At 46.1% G+C, this 17,000-nt stretch overlaps 2 protein-coding genes across 3 annotated transcripts in view; one reads left to right on the forward strand and one right to left on the reverse strand.

Annotated features, from left to right (window-relative positions):
• Positions 1-225: 225 nt before the first annotated feature.
• On the reverse strand, positions 226-952 carry LOC112649179 (translation initiation factor IF-2-like). Its single transcript, XM_049107837.1, has 3 exons — positions 927-952; positions 456-765; positions 226-375 (listed from the first exon to the last, which is right to left on the reverse strand). The coding sequence occupies exons 1-3, from the start codon at positions 950-952 to the stop codon at positions 244-246; spliced, it is 468 nt and encodes a 155-aa protein (XP_048963794.1). The 3' UTR covers positions 226-243.
• A 39-nt stretch (positions 953-991) lies between these two features.
• The window catches only part of IL13RA1 (interleukin 13 receptor subunit alpha 1), a 54,720-nt gene continuing 38,711 nt past the window's right edge, over positions 992-17,000 (forward strand). Inside the window, exons 1-4 of one of the 2 annotated variants that reach the window (XM_025431296.3) lie at positions 992-1,158; positions 7,419-7,558; positions 14,802-14,940; positions 16,700-16,820. In XM_025431296.3, coding sequence (XP_025287081.1) covers positions 1,071-1,158; positions 7,419-7,558; positions 14,802-14,940; positions 16,700-16,820 — 488 coding nt within the window. In that variant the 5' untranslated portion in view covers positions 992-1,070. Of the gene's footprint in view, positions 1,159-1,946; positions 2,128-7,418; positions 7,559-14,801; positions 14,941-16,699; positions 16,821-17,000 lie in introns of those variants that run through there. The other variant, XM_025431295.1, reaches the window with a different exon arrangement.

A 17,000-nucleotide genomic window follows, 5' to 3' on the forward strand; every position in this document is an offset into this window, starting at 1 on the left:
GTTTTTATTAATGAAAAAAGGAAGCAGGAGGGCCAGAATCAGACAAGTGACCAGGAAAGTAGTGGCCTGAGTGGTGCAGCAACAAGCCAAAGAACCTCGGTGGTCTGGAGAAGCTGAAAACAGATTCGCTCTCAGAAAAACCCCCAAAAGGCGCACCCGTTGATTTTTGGCCCAGTGAGACTTCTGACCGAACTCCAAAAACAAAAACAAAAACAAAAACAAAACTGTATTAAGTCACTATATTTATGGTAATTTGTTCCAGCAGCAATAGGAAGGTAACAGGGGTTCCTGTTCTCCCCCACCCCCAGCCTCGTCGTTGACCTTCATAGTCACCCACTTTCTGTATTCAAAGCCCGTCCTTCTGATTTTAAACCCCTGAAAAAGAAATACGTAGAAAGTTGGTTGCGGGCTTTTCAAAACGCAAGGTCCGTGCGGAGTAAGGCGGCGTCGTTCACCTTTAGAATTCTGCCCAGCGCAGCCGACTCCCTGGTCATCGCCGGCTTCCCAACGCACCTGCGGGCCTTCTCCGCACCGCGCCGCGCCCGCGCCCCCCGGGGACGTGCGCTGCGAAGAGCAAGGCTGGAGGCAGGGCCTGGGGAACGGGGCTCAGGGCCGACGCCGGGGAGCCGCGTCTCCCGACTCCCGGGCCGAGGCTCCTTCCCGTCCCGGCCCTGCCCGGGGGCGCAGCGGGGTCCAGCCCCGGCGCGTCGGCCCGCCGGCCGGGGCTGGCTCGGGCGCGGAGGGCGGGACCGGCGGGCGCCCGGGCTGGGCCGCGACGTGCCCGAGGAAGTTCAGCGTAGCGGGGGCCGCGGCTGCGGAGGGGCGGGGGCGGCGCGGGGCCAGGTGCAGCGGCGCGGGGCGCGGGCGGCGCGGCGTGGGGAGGCCGGCGCCCCGCCCCCTGCGCCCGCGCCCGCGGCTCGGGTTACCTGCGGCGGGTGGGCGGGGCGGCCATTCCGGTCTGCGCCGGCCCCCAGGCTCCAGGGCGGCGGAGCCGGGAAGTGGGAGAGGGAGCGAAGGAGGCGGAGACTGCCGAGCCCGCGGCCCGGCCGGGCTCCGAGGAGAGGGGCTGCATGGAGCGGCCGGCGCGGCTCTGCGGGCTGTGGGCGCTGCTGCTCTGCGCCGCCGGCGGCCGCGGCGGCGGGGTCGCCGCACCCACCGGTGAGTGCTGTCGCGGGCCCGGGCGGCGGCGAGGGCGGGCGCTGGGGGACCGCAGCCTCCGGCGCTCGGTTCGAGCTGGGGGGCCCGGGAGCCACCGGGCGTTCCCGGGTCGCGGGCGGCGGCGGAACGGGACGACGACTGGCGCCGCACTTCCCTCCCGTCGTCGGGAAGAGCCGAGGATCCGGGCGCCCGGCGCGGGGCAGAAACGTGCCCGCGGCGTCGGAGGCGGCGGGTCCGGACCCGGGACGGGCCCCGGGGAGGGGATGAGGGACGGGGAACCGGCGGGCCGGCGGCCGGGGTTCCCTACCGGGTACCCCGCGGTTGAGTGCCGAGGTGGAGTGGAAGGGCACTCCTGGAGACCCCGGGCCTCGTAAGGAAAACGACGAGAGGGCCCGGCCTCCTCTGGCGCTCGAGCAATCCGTTGGGAAACCCGGAGCAGCATCCGGGTGGATGCCTTTTTGTTTGCTTTAATAGCCCTTATATTTGGAAATACTGTTCGGTTTATGGGAAAGTTGCCAAGCTACCACCTACGGGGAGTTGGCGTGTGGATACGTACCCCTGGCCCCGTGCGGCAGCTTTTCAGTAATCAACCTGGCAGAGTTCTAGCGTGAAATCCATAATGATTTTCTTATGGGCTGCTTCTGGCTCGAGTGGCCTTCTGGCAACGTTGGGTGACCATAGTAGCTCCGAATTTGAGAGCGTTTATTACCATATTGACACAAACGCCCACAGTTTGCTTATTGCATTTTCACCAGTGTGTGGTGCTTTGAGACCCAGCCTGAAGCGGTGATTAGGAAATCTTGATGCCCTCTGTCGATTCAGTCAACAAAACGAATGCCGTCTGCTCCGTGCCAGGCGGTGTTTTAGGGGCTGAGGATGCGGGGGCGAGTGAACCGGGCCAAGCAAGCCCCTGCCCTGTGCAGCCTCTGTGCTATTGGAAGAGTCCGGGGGCGGGGAGTAAAATACCAGGTATGTCAGATGGCGCCAAGTATGATGAAGAAAAACCAAGGCGAGAAGGGGGTTGCCATTATAAGTAGGGTGAAGTGGGAAGCCCTTACTGAAAAGGTGGCATTTAAAGTGGAGGCCTGGGGCAGGTTTGGAGGTTTCAGTTAATAATTATTCAAGCGTCTGCCTTGTGTAGCACTGAGCCAGGCTGTGGAGGTTGACGTAGGAACCTCAGGGTGTACAGCATAATCCTTGCTGCACTGCCCCCCACCGTGCGCCTCCAGTTCACGGGGTGGGGGGGTGGGGGGGGTGGGGGGGGTGGGATCCGATTCTCATAATCATATGAGGAAGCTCGGTCCAGAGAAAAGAGGGGACGTGTTGAGGGTCGCCCAGTTCATTAGGCTCCTGACTTTCACCGTCCTGCCCCAACACCCAGCCTCCTACAGACTCCCACACACACCTGAAACAACAGCTGGTCTTCTAGACTATACCCGGCAACCCCCAACTTAATCAGTTTTGTCTCAGCGGTTCATTGGTAACTTGGTTACTTAGAACACAAAAAAATTCTTTACTATTAGAAATACTGATAGAATTGCAAGGAGATATGGCCAAGGGGAAAGAAAAGAAACAGGGAACTTAAGTTTTAGAGCTCTGACATTTCCCAGCTGTGGGGCTCTGGTCTAGTCATTTCCCCATCCTCACCTGGCAGTTTTCTGATCAGTAAGTTCTAAGGGCGCTTCCTAAGCTCTAATCTTCTCCGTGTTCATAAAAATGATTAGGTTACCAGCTTAGTTTAGTCTCTTTAGGCTGCTAGTCCACATGGTGGCATGTCTTGATAACCACAACCAGCATATGTTTAGTGTTTAATATACTCTTGTGCCAGGCAGCATTCTGAGTTTTTCACTTACGTTGTTTCATTGAATCTTTACACAAAACCTATCTTGAAGGTGCTGCTGTGAGTCCCACTTTGTATATGAGGTAGCTGAGGCACAGTGAGGTTAAGAGCCTTGCTCCAAGCCCTGTGGGTGGTAGAGGGGAGCAAGGCTTCCAGTCCTGGCGGCCTGCCTCCAGAGGTCTTGCCCTTGAGCCCTCTGTAGAACGAGGGGAGTCCTTGGCTGGGAGAGGAGCTGGGCACCTCCCAGAGTGGCAGGGCAGGATTGGTTGGGACCCCTGAATGGAGGTATAGGTCATCTCTTAAGAAGTGGTTGACTGTGTGTTGGAGACTTGCTTTATAATTGCCACAGCACGTGGTCCAAACAACAAGAGCTGGAGGCATCCAAAAGAGGGAAAGCTGTGAGGGCTGGTAGTTGCGTGGAAGTGGTAAAAACTTGAGCTAGACCTTCAGGATGGGTGGAATTTGAGTGGGCAGAGAAGTTCTTTCTAGTTGGTGGAGAGTAGTAGGAGCAGAGAGCCAGGAGTGAGGGGGAGAGGGTGCTCCTTTGTGGGTAGCGAGCAGCTGGGCTTGGCAGGAGGGTGCGTTGGCAGAGTCAGCCCTGGCAGAAGGGTTCCGTTTGCCCACAAAGGCCCTGCGTGGGGTGCAGCATGAGGGGAATGACATGGGAGGAGAAGCAAGCGGGGAGACTTGAGCGGGTGACAGGCATTGCTGGAGTGTAAAGCTCCGCAGGACTCCAGGATTGAAGATGTCCCCTAGACAGATGTGTTGTGAATGCCTCCTGTCCAGGGCCCTGATTTACTGGTGTTGGCCTGCCTCACGGGACCCAGCAGAGCACATTCGTGTGATTGGGATGATTAAAAGGGATGTTGCAAGAAAAAAACAGACAGACATTGATGACTACTGAGTAGATATAAGGGAAGAAGGTGGTGACTCATATATGACTTTTGTGATTTCCTTAACTCTTCCCAGAATATGCATGCTTCTGCCAGCTCCTGGGATTGGAAAGGAGAGAGCAAAACTGTTACCTAAGCAACATGCCTTATTAGAAAGAGCATTGACCATGTCAGTTCCTAAGTAGAACGGTATGTTGTGCCAGATAACCATACAGACTCACTTGAGGCTTGAAGTCGAGTTGCGGGGAGCAGCTTGAGTCTCCCTCTCCTTCCCATTTCCCTTTCGGAAGGCAGTGATCAACTTCTAAGAGATGGTTGAAATTAGATGTCTAACTCGTTCTGTCCATAGGCTATGGACATGTATCCGGTTCATAGATGACCAAAGCAACTGTTAGAGCTGTTTTGTTTCTTCGAGGAGAAAGTAGATGACTAACATTTATATAGCACTTGCTCTGTGCCAGGCATTGTTCTGAGCATTTCATCTGTTAACTCATTTCATCCTCCAAATAACCCTTTTTTGATGGGTTATTATTATTATCCTTGTGTTATATGTAAGAAAACTAGAGCATAGAGAAGTTAAGTAGCTTGCCAGCTAGTAAGTAGCAGATCCGGGACAGGAACTGAGGCAGTCTGGCTCCAGCGTTAAGAGTCTGGCTCTTAATCCTACACTATATTGAAATTATATTACGTCTTACATATGAGGAACTGTTAGAGATCTTTAGGAAAAGTACAGTCACCACTTATTTATATACATATCCCAATGTGTTACATATACACACATATTCATATATATTTACATGTGTGGACATTGTATTTAAAGTTTCAGGACAAGTATGCGTATGCATGTGTGTATTTTAAAGTATAGGACGTAGAAAAATCTCAAGGGAAATGGAAGGAACCATTAGGGGGGAAAAAGGTGGCAGATAGGCACAAATAGCCTAAAATCCAAACCAATTGGAAGTTTTGACTAAAGGACACTTAAGAACAGATGAAGGAAAAATAAACCCATTCAAGAGATTGGAAATCATGCAGTTATTCTATCAAAATACTGAGGTTAAAAAATAGATTTTGTGAATTGCCTTGAAAATTGAAGTGTGATTTATGTGAGCCGTAAATAGGTAATTTTTTTTTATTATTATTATCAGGGCTTTAATTTTTGTGTGGGAGTCGGAAGGTAGAGTGTCAACAAGTTTGCTGGAATGTGTTTGTGGAAAAGTACAGAATAAGGCCAATAAAAGGCCAAAGTAGATTATAGTCTTTAGGAAGAACAAAGTTTTTATTTTTTATTATTTATTTATTTTAAGATTTTATTTGAGAGACAGCCGAGAGAACGAACCAGCGTGTGCATGAGCGCGGGGCGGGGGAGGGGGGAAGGGGCAGAGGGAAAGGGATAGGCAGATTCTCTTCTGAGCAGGGAGCCTGGGGATGCATTTCTCCATCCTGGGACCCCTGAGATCATGGCCTAAGCCAAAGACAGAAGCTTAACTGGCTGAGCCACCCAGATGCCCCTTTATTTTTTCTTTTTTTAAAGATTTATTTATTTATTTTAGAAAGAGGGGGCGTGGGGAGGGACAGAGAGAGAGGGAGAGAGAGTCTCAAGCAAATTCTGAGCTGAGCCGAGCCCAACACAGGGCTCAATTTCATGACCTCGAGATCACAACCTGAGCAGAAACCGAGTCTGACACTCAACCGATGGAGCCACTCAGGTGCCCCGGAACAAAGGTTTTACTAGAGGCTGTATAGCTGACAAATGATTAGTCTTCAAAAGTTTCATTTTTTTTAAAATTTTTTTTTATTTATTTATGATAGTCACAGAGAGAGAGAGAGAGAGAGGCAGAGTCACAGGCAGAGGGAGAAGCAGGCTCCATGCACCAGGAGCCCGACTTGGGATTCAATCCCGGGTCTCCAGGATTGTGCCCTGGGCCAAAGGCAGGCGCTAAACCACTGCGCCACCCAGGGATCCCTCAAAAGTTTCATTGATGTGATGTTAGAAAGGCCCAAATGGAGTAGCTGTACTTGCCAGTAATCACTTTGAATCCTCACTTTGGCACCATCGCCCCAGCCATTGGTGCTTCCAGACGCCTAGCTGGGTCTTGATGCAGTGTAGTAGGCGTCTTCTGCTTGCACCGACCCTGCTGTGGGCTGCTCTCCCCCCAGCTGGGCCTTTGGTCAGCCTTGTGGCAACACTAATGGTAGAAGAGTTGGGAGAGAGGGAATGAATATTGATGGTCCCGGGCCTTTGCAGACTACTATGAATGAAACTGACCTCTGGGGAAATGCCAACTATGTAGTGCCTATGGGGCTCCTGTTTGGGGACAAAAGGAATTTTTTGTTCTGTTAAAGGGGAAGGTAATGGCATAAGTATTTACAGATTATGTTAGAGGCCCAGTGTACTCCAGAGGGTTGGCATAGAGTCTAAAATACAACTCTCTGGATTGATAAATTTAGACAACTGTGGCCTGTAAGCAATTAATAACAATTAAGTTTGCAACTTCGGACAATTTGGCGGGATTGTTCTTTTTAAATAGTTTAAGTAGTTTAATCAGCTTTATTTTGGAATCATCTTCAATTTACAGAAAAACTTCAAAGATTGAACAGTTTCTGTACACGCCTCATCCAGTTTCTGGCAGATGATTTTGGTAGTCCTGATCTCAGGAGCTGTCAGCAAAGTTTGGGATGATGTTTCCTCCCCCCACCACCCCACTCTCTGTATTTCCCTGTTTTTGCCAGAGGCATTAAAACTCCCTTCCCTGATGATAGAGCTGGGTCCAAAATAAGAGAGTCACTAAATATTTGGTAGAGAGAGTGGTGAGTTTTCTCCAAATGAGACATATTTTTAAGATACTGGTTCAGTTTCTCCTCTTTCCTTCCCTCTTCAGATTAGTCAAAGCTACAGTCCCAGCTGTTTAGTGTCAGACCTCAGGGGAACAATAAGGACTATTAAATCTTTCTCAATACTTCTTTGGAAAAGTTATAAAAAACAGTTACCAGGTCCCGTTAGCAAGCACGATTAAAGGTGTGCTGCTTAAACTCACCCACAGAACTGCTGAGATGGAAGTGTCTGCATCGAGTGACGTGTAGAATCCCAAGCATAGGGAACCCCAAATTCCTGCGGGAGGAAAACGTAAATTTAAGACCATACTCTTCCTGGGTCCAGCGTCCACACCATAGCAAGTAGTTAAAAATGAGGCTTGGGGGAAAAAAATGAGGCTTGGAGCCACACTTTCTGGGTTTGTATCCCAGGTCTGCCTTTCATGAGTTATGGGACATGGGGAAATGACTCAGTGTCCTTGACTTCAATCGCTTCATCTTTGAGATGAGGCTAATAGTCTCTATCTTGCAAGATGGTTGAGTGGAACCAATGGATTAACATGGAGAGCGCTTAGAACAGTGCCTGGCTCAGTAAATGTTAACTATTGTGAACTCAGTTTTATTATTCTTGGCCTCTAGGACCGGAAGGAATGGAGTCAATGGCCCACTAAAAACCTGATGTCGATAAATGTATTTCTTGTGCTTGATTTGAGCAGAAACTCAGCCACCTGTGACGAATTTGAGTGTTTCTGTTGAAAACCTCTGCACGGTCATATGGACATGGGATCCTCCCGAGGGAGCCAGCCCGAATTGCACCTTACGGTATTTTAGTCATTTTGACAACAAACAGGATAAGGTAAGTGTTACAGAACGTACTGCATTGATGAGGTAAAGTGAACACTCTGAGTCGGAGCCGAGAATAAATGGAATTCTAATCTTACTTCAAAGTGGGAATTTTGTTTGGGGCCATTTCCCAATTACACCTGGAAAATGACTGACAAGACTGTTGAAAGAAACTGAGCATTTGAACATTTGAAAATATTTGCTCATTATCTGATAATCAAATGCAGTGTGATTACTCTGTTAGGAAACGCTAGATATCTTTATCTACTAGGCACTCAACAAATAATTGTGTTAAAATGTGTTCCTGTGTTCCCGCCTGTAGCGTCGTGTGGATGCCATACTGCCAGTTTCTCAGGGAGCTTTTGCATTTCCCATCTTGCTGGTGACAGGCCTACAGATCAGCCAGACCCAGGCCATGCAAGAGTAAATGGCCATGTGGCAGGAGGAAAAATAAGATGTTGGGGCAGATAGGGTGGACCAGGTTTCCTAATGGCCAGGGAGAAGACAGCGGAACTCTCAGCCTTTCCAGTCAGGTGTAGACAACTGGCATCAGTGCCTTTTTGTTAACAAGGTTGGATAATTTCAGATTCTTTATGATAGTCTTATTCAGCGGAGTTTTCTCTCAGGCCTTGTTGGTTTTGTAGCTCCTTCTAGTTGACAGATTCTTCAGAGCATCAGATCACCTGTCCACAAACGTTTTCTGTCTTTATACCTTCTTTCAGTGAGGGGAGAAGGCAGGGCCATTCGGGGTTGAATTTGCCTGGGATGGTGAGGAGACTGAATAAGAAGTCGCTACCAGTGACAGTGCTGTGGATCAGTGAATCGCAAGATCATTGTGTTCACACAGCTTGGTGGCAGGGAGAGTCAGGAGAACTTGGTTCTAGTTTGGCGTACCACTCAGTCGTCTCCGTGGCTTGTGTGAGTTACTTTAATCTCCTGAGCCTCACTTTTCTGCTATGTCAGGTATGGCTCTGCGCACTTCCCTGGCTCTCTGGGACATGACACATAATATATGTGAAAACACAATAAAGTGAGGATGGAAAAGGTTCTTCCTCTTGAGGTAAACTTGCTAATCTGCCGATCTTGCCCATTTTCTGCTGAGGTATTAATCATGGCTTAGGTGTTCACTGATAAGTAATTGAAGCAACTTAGAAGTTTTTGCATTTTATTTATTTTTTGTTTTTAAAATTTTTGTAAAGATTTATTCATTTATGAGAGAGAGAGAGAGAGAGAGAGATTGAGAGAGAACAGTGGGGAGGGGCAGGGGGAGACAATAGGGAGAGAGAGCCTCAAGCAGACTCCCCACTGAGCACGGAGCCTGACATGGGACTCAATCCCAGGACCTCGAGATCATGACCAGAACTGAAGTTGAGTCAGCCATTTAACCGACTGAGCCACCCAGGCGCCCCAGAAGTATTTGCGTTTTAAAAAAAGTCCTCTAAACCCGAATAGACATTTTTCCAACTAAGGTGTACAGATGGCCAGCAGACACATGTAAAGATGCTCGACATCACTCATCATCAGGGAAATGCAAATCAAAACCACAGTTAGATCTATCACCTCATATCTGTCAGGATGGCTAGTATTAAAAAGGCAAGAAATACTGGGGGACATGGCTAGTTCAGTCAGTGGAATGTGCAACTCTTGATCTTGGTTGGGGTTGTAAGTTTGAGCCCCACACTGGCTGTAGAGATTACTTAAAAACAATCATTTTTTTAAAAAAGGACAAGAAATATCAAGTGTTGATGAGGATGTGGAGACAAGAGAACCCTCTTGCACTGTTCGTGGGAATGCAAATTGGTACAGCCACTACAGAAAGCAATATGGAGATTCCTCAAAAAAATTAAAAATAGGACTGCCCTATGATCTAGCAATTCTACTTCTGGATATTTACCTGAAGAAAATAAAAACACTAATTCGAAAAGATACATGCACCTCTGTGTTTATTGCAGCATTATCTACAATAGCCAAGGTATAGAGTCAACAACTTAAGTTTCCATTGATACACACACACACACACACACATACACACATATACACACATGCAAATGTAATATTACTCAGCCATAAAAAAGGATGAAATGTGGCCATTTGTGACAACATAGATAGGCCAAAGACAAATACCATATGATTTCACTCTTACGGAATCTAAAAAACAAAAGGAACAAAACAGAAACAGATTCATAGATACAGCAAACAAACTGATGGTTGCAAGGGATGGGGGAATGGGTGAAGCAGGTGAAGGGAATTAAGTTGTACAGATTTGCAGTTTGTCATGGACATGAAAAGTACAGCAAAGGAAATATAGCCAATAATATTATAGTAACTCTGTGTGGTGGCAGATGGTAACTAGGCTTATCATGGGGATCACCAAGTAAGGTATAAAAACGTCAAATCACTAGGTTGTGCGCTGGAAACTAATATGTTGTATGTTTACAACTCTACTTCAATTTTAAAAAAACAAGCAAGCAAACAAAAAAGAGCTGCTCTTCGTTCAGAAGCCTGTAATACTTTCAGGAGTCAAGTTCCCCTTTTTACACTGTTGGCTTCCTCTTGTTTCCTAAGGAGGGGCCATAGGCATTTGGATTCTTGGTGGCAACTTTCCTAGTTCAGCCTTGAGAAGTTATGGGAAAGACCTTTAAGAGCTTTGCCTAAGTATCTCATTGAAACCGAGGAGAGGTAACCTTTTCTCCTAACTGGTCCACATTCACTAGCCAGCCAAGCACACCCAAAGATCAATCAGGTAGACATGGTGATAGTCTAGCCTAGAAATGGGACTAATCCCACAGTACAGATACAGACATTTAGACTTGAAAGAAACTTTAGGAGGCAATGGAATTAGAATTAGGTTTGAGCATTTGTCTCTTCCCCTTTCAAGGTGTGTGACCCAAGCAAGTCACTTAACCTCTCTGAGCTTCCATTTCCTTGTTTGTAAAATGCTGGGGGAGGACCTACTTCGTGTGAATGGTGGGTATATGAAAGGAGATGATGTTGGTAATGCACCTGGCACCACATTAACATTCAATAATCATCAGCTTTTATTATCATCATCATCGTTGTTATTAGGTTGAATCACATGCAATTGTTGCTTCTTTAGGACATATGGTTCAACCTAATATTGCCCTCCATTTTGCCCCTGAAGGAACCATCTGGAGATCATAAAGGTGACCTCTGCTTAAGGCCTGCTCATTTATATTCCAGCCATTTGACAGTGTCGATGGCTGTCCATGCTACATTTGTGATAAACATGGATTATCCCTTCTAATCCATGATGGGAGATTTCCTGTCTAACCTTTTGAGGTTTACAATCCTGAGGCTGACAGTGAATGGCAGAAGTGATTTCCCTTTTCATCCTTTGGACAAAGCATTAACATCATCATACAAAAACTGGGCCATATATATGCTTTGAAGCATATGGAAGTAGTGGCCTTAGGATACTTTGTATATGTTAAGGGGGCTTATGGGACTGTCTAATGGTCCTAATTTGCTAAATGAGATAAACCCTTGGGGTCATTTTCAATCTTCAAATTGGAGGATCATTAACACGAGAGACCGGGATTCATAGATAATTTTTTACAAATACAAGATTAGTTTTAAGTGGCTGCCCTCCACCATTGTTTTAGCAATATCTACTGGTTTCCCAATCTGGCAGGTAGAAGAAGGATCTGGCATCAAGTTTTGTTTTTATTTTTGTTTTTTGGCTTGTTGTTAAAAGAATGTTGATTTATTTGCTTTGGCATCGGATTAAATCTCTCTCATCACCAAGAGATAGCAAGTTTCACTAGGTTAATAAATTAAAAAGCTGTTGTTCCATACAGGCATCCAGGAAGGCAAAAACTGAGGCTGACTCTCTTTTTCTACTGAGAAAGGAATCTGGAATTGGGAAAGGTGTGATCCAGCCAAATGAACATTGGTCCTGAGGGGAGGGACCAGTTCAGGACTCTGGCCTTGGTTTTCAATAAATTTTCAAAGAAGCCCAGATTCCCCAAGGGGTGGAGCACAATGTCATACAGCAGCTACCAGCAAAATGAGTCACCACAGCCAAAAGTCATGTGGGAGCCATCAGACATACCTCATCAAGATCTGCCGGGATTTAGTTCCTTGTTTGATAGAGATGTGCTAGGCTGGGTGATTGTTGACAATTGGGGTTTCTACTTTTTTCAAGCCAATTTAATATCATTTGCCTTAAGCTTTGAAAGAGATTTTTTTTATTTGAGAGAAAGCCAGCACAAGCAGGGGGAGTGCCAGAGGGAGAGGAAGAAGCAGGCTCCCCACTGAACAAGGAGCCCGGCATGGGGTTCAGTCCCAGGACCCTGGGATCATGACCTGAGCCAAAGGCAGATGCTTAACTGACTGAACCACCCAGGCACCCCAGAAAGAGATTTTAAAAATTATTTTATTTTCCCCCTACTATCTCTTTTCTGATTTATTATTTATATGCCCCCAGTATAAGATTCAGATTAAGTACTGAAGTATTTAATTTAAAAAATTTGATTATAAAAAATTTGATTATAATGAAAATCTCTGTGTAATAAAATTCCTCAGCCCTCTCACTGGAACAATGTCTAATATAATAAGAGAACTGGGATTTTTCCCATGATGATGCTAATTTATGGCATTTAACCATACATGTCCCCCCACCCCACCCCTGGTATCTTCAGGGTGCAGAGGCAGCTTCCAAATAAGAATTATCAAGGATCCTTATGTCCATGTGGCTCCTTTAGGAGTATATAGGATTAGAGCTTAGGAAAACTGGGACGTTGGTGAAATTTGCACTTGGGACTTTTTGTGCCACCATTACTATGATCGCGGAGCTGGTCTTCACTTTCACAGGCTAAGAACCCTCATCCCCTCAGCACACATTCATTTCTCAAGGGCCAGTTTCTTACTTTGCCATGAGAACTATCACTGTGAAAAAACATCCTAGAAACATCCAGAAAACATCCTTTCTGTTGGCTTAACTGATGTGTTCCATTCTGGTAGGCACCAACTATATAGAAAGGCAAATGATAAGTAGGTTTCTTTTGTTTTTTTTTAAGGTTTTATTTATTTATTGATGAGAGACACAGAGAGAGAGGTGGAGACATAGGCAGAGGAAGAAGCAGGCTCCCTGCAAGTCCCTGTGGGACTTGATCCCAGGATCCCAGGATCATGACCGGAGCCAAAGGCAGATGCCCAACCACTGAGCCATCCAGGTGCCCTGATAAGTAGGTTTCTTATGAAAGAATTAGAAATTAGTTGTGAAAATGTACTTGGCTGAGAGTAGCTGGAGGTCTCACTGAAGGTGGGCATAGCTTTACAGGTGGGACAGAAGTGCTCTGTGCCCATGGGGCCAAACTGCCCCCCCCTTTCCTCCCTGCCAGAGGTTTGTGCACATGCCTTTCTTTGTCCTTTCTTAAGTGCTAGTGCCTTTCAGAGTGCTGTCTTGTTTGAGCCTGAGAGCTATTTAGTCTCACTAATGTGATTTTTTTCATATCTTTGCTATGATTCATTAATTGTTGGTTTGCTAGCTACCTCTCGGAGAGCATCCTTAAGTCTTGATTTGGGGAGTGTCTGATGGTGGCCCTCATGCTCCTGCTGGCAGTAGGCATGGGAAATGGCAGAGTAGCTCCTTAGGGTGGCAGACAGAGGGAACTATGACAAATTTTCCACTTCAGGGCCATCAGCACGTATATAGAAGGAAATGCTATCTCCAACTTGAGTCAGAAACTATTGCAAAACAGGAAACTCCTTGGAGCTCTGATTAAAAGCAGCTTCATTCTTAATTATTCTAACTCTGTCAGCTTGGGAAATGTTAATTTCCTAAAGAGCCCTCTAATCTCATGATCCTAAATCATAATGACCAGATTTGTGATTTCCATCTGTATGCAGTATATAAGCTGGCTTTCTGTAGTTCCACAGAGCCCATCTACTTTTTTAGAATAAGAGGGCGGTATACTCAGGGCATAAAGCTATGCTTAAGATTTCTGTGTTTGTGTGAAGTAGTCAGAATGGTCAAACAGTACAGAACGAAGTTTAATGAAGAGTCTGTCTTTGGTCCAAGGCCCCCCCCTTTGCTTCCTGTCCTCAGAGGTGACCAGGATTACTGGATTCTTTTAAATTTTTTTTTATTTATTTATGATAGAGAGAGAGAGAGAGAGGCAGAGACACAGGCAGAGGGAGAAGCAGGCTCCATGCACCGGGATGTGGGATTCGATCCCGGGTCTCCAGGATCGCGCCCTGGGCCAAAGGCAGGTGCTAAACCGCTGCGCCACCCAGGGATCCCGGATTACTGGATTCTTAAGGCAGTTTTTACCTTGATCTTGATAGTATACTGAATCTAGTTAGGAAGTGGATTTTTTTTAAAGATTTATTTATTTATTTATTTATTGGGAGAGAGAGAATGCGCAAGGAGGAGAAGAGGCAGTGAGAGAGGGAGAGAGAAACCCAAGCAGACTCCGTGCTGAGCATGGAGCCCAACTCGGGGCTCCATCCCAGGACCCTGAGATCAGGACCTGAGCCAAAACCAAAAGTCAGATGTTTAACCAACTGCACCACCCAGGCACCCCTAGGAATTGAATTTTGATAATCTTCCTGTGTTTCCTTTAGAATTGGTTTTATTTATTTTTATTTTTTTAAAATATTTATGATAGTCACACAGAGAGAGAGAGAGAGGCAGAGACACAGGCAGAGGGAGAAGCAGGCTCCATGCACCGGGAGCCCAACGTGAGATTCAATCCCGGGTCTCCAGGATTGCGCCCTGGGCCAAAGGCAGGCGCTAAACCGCTGCGCCACCCAGGGATCCCTAAAATTGGTTTTAGACAGTTGATGTGTTAGCATGGTAGGTTTATAGGTAAATGTCATGATGTTTATACATTTAAAATGTGGGAAATTATCTTTTATCTCTACCAGGGTTTCTCACTAGTGGTACTTAGTGACATTTGGTGCAGGATAATTCTTTGCTGTAAGGGGACGGAAAACTGTCCTGTGTATTGTAGTGTGTTTCGCAGCATCCTTGGCCTCTGTCTACTAGGTGCCAGTGGCAGCCCCCTCCTAAGTCGTGACAAACACACATGTTCTTAGACATCGTCAAATGGCCTCCTGGGATGGTGGGGGTGGGCAGAGCAAAATCACTGCAGGTTGAGAGTCACCAGTGTATGCCATCTGATAACCTTCAATTTTTTTTTTACATATTTGACCATGCTGATGTTTTATTACCTAAGCATATTGCTGTATGTTTGCTAGAGCAATGCCTTTGTACAATTTCCTGATTTTAGAAAATTGCTCCTGAAACTCATCGTTCAAAAGAAGTACCCCTGAATGAGAGGATTTGTCTGCAAGTGGGGTCCCAGTGCAGCACCAATGAAAGTGACAATCCTAGCATTTTGGTGGAAAAGTGCACCCCACCACCTGAAGGTAACTGAAAGCACTGTTTGTTGGAAGTTAGGGAATAAATGCACATTATCCATATGTTTATGTTCAGTGTTCATTAATTCATTCAGTTTTCAAATATGTGCTGAATCTGATAAGTTCCAGGCACTTGTATTAGGTGCTGACAGCACAATGGTAATTACGAGTATGTCCCTGCCTTCGAGGTGCTCACTACTTGAATAACTGTGCCTAATAGTTCTATAGCATTGAATAATTTGGAATGTGATATACACACATATATACCCTCTCTTAAATTGAGCCTCATAAACTTATTTTGTCAAGTGAGCAAGGCATATATTATTACTCTGATCCACTTTATGAGGAAGAAGGGAACTGAGTGAGTTGCTATTGGTCTTCAGATGACGGGCCCAGGGTCTTAAAAATACCCCAAATACTGCCCTCCTCATTCGATAGAAAGATTAGCTTGATATGTGAAACATATTTGGGGAAAGGCATTAGAAAAGGAAAATGAGCCCGCTGGCCTAGGAAAAGCTGTCCCGTAGTCAGGTTGGTCATTGGCCCTTAGTTCCCTTCCTGCCCATTACCCAGTTTCTTCTGGCACTTGGGTTGCATGCAGGGAGGAGCTTATCCTGATTAAGAGCAGGGCTACTGGGGCCCAGATGTCCAAGTTTAAGTCTCAGCTCTGCCAAGTAACAGCTGTGTGACCTTCAGCAGATCACTTAGCCCCTACCCACTTTACTCTCCTCATCTGTCAAATGGGGCTGATGACAAGTCCCTGCCTCCCAGGACCTTGACAGGATTATGGAAGTCAGTGTACATGAGGTGCTTAGCATAGGGCCCGGCAAAGAGTAAATGCTGGATATGCATCATCTATAAATATCATGCTGCCCCTTATTTGGAGGGTCCTATCTCCCACTTCTGAACTTTAGCACTACATGGCCTGTTGGCCTTTCTGTCTACCTGCCTTGCACAGGTCAAAAGTAGATGAAGTCCTATTTGTAAAATAAAATTCGCTATTGCCAGGAGGCTGGGAGCATGGTTTAAAACATCTTACCTCCCCTACTCTCATTTCTTTAGAAGTTTAATAAATAATCTGAAAAAGCATAAATTGTATTAGGACAATAAAATGGTTGATGATGCCTCCGGACAGTACCCCTTCGAGAATCCTGAGGGATAGCAAGTTTGCATTTTAAACATAGGCATTTAACTTGCTGACATGATGCCTTAAACAAAAGGCTTTATAAAGGTAGTTTTCAGATGATAAAGATTGCAGAGCTCCTCAACACACAGTAAACAACTACCAAGAGCTATGTTCACTTTTCCCCCAAATTGCTTCAGGAGGAATATTTGTTTAGTCTTTAAAACGAGATGTGTTAGTATCAGAAGACAGGAAGGTAAATTTTAACTCAATAGACTTGTTTTCCTTTAAAGACGGGTAGATATATGGGTTGTTTGTGTTTTCATGTTCATTTAGGAATTCCATATTCATTGCCTACCATTGAAATATTATTTGACCTTTAAACTCTCTGCAGTTAGGCGTACAGAGTTAGGGCCCCTCAGTGATCATAAAAATATTTTCTTGGTATCTGGAGGTGAGAGAGAAAGTTGTAACAAGTTAGATTTGGGTTTTCTCCATCCTGGGTGCCTTCTGGGTAAAATAGGATGAGAGATTAGGGACTGGCTGTCTGGTAAAACATTCTCACTATTCCCCATGCCCCAGAGGGATTGGCAGGTTTGTATGACAGGGAGAGAAGCATCCTAAACCCTTGGCTGGATATTCTAGGTGATCCTGAGTCGGCTGTGACTGAGCTACAATGTGTTTGGCACAACCTGAGCTACATGAAGTGTACTTGGCTTCCTGGAAGGAATACAAGCCCTGACACCAACTATACTCTCTACTATTGGTGAGTGTGTATGGGAGACTTGGGGAGAAGGACTGATTGTGATTATTTGGGGAGTGTTGGTCTCCAACCTCATTAAAAACCAAAATTGAGAAAAGAACAACCTGGTTTTTGGGGCTTTATTTATCATTATTATTTTTTAATATTTTATTTATTTTGAGAGAGTGTGTACAGTGGGGGGAG

This window comes from Canis lupus, chromosome X (genome assembly GCF_003254725.2).
Source record: "Canis lupus dingo isolate Sandy chromosome X, ASM325472v2, whole genome shotgun sequence".
Lineage (NCBI taxonomy): Eukaryota > Metazoa > Chordata > Mammalia > Carnivora > Canidae > Canis > Canis lupus.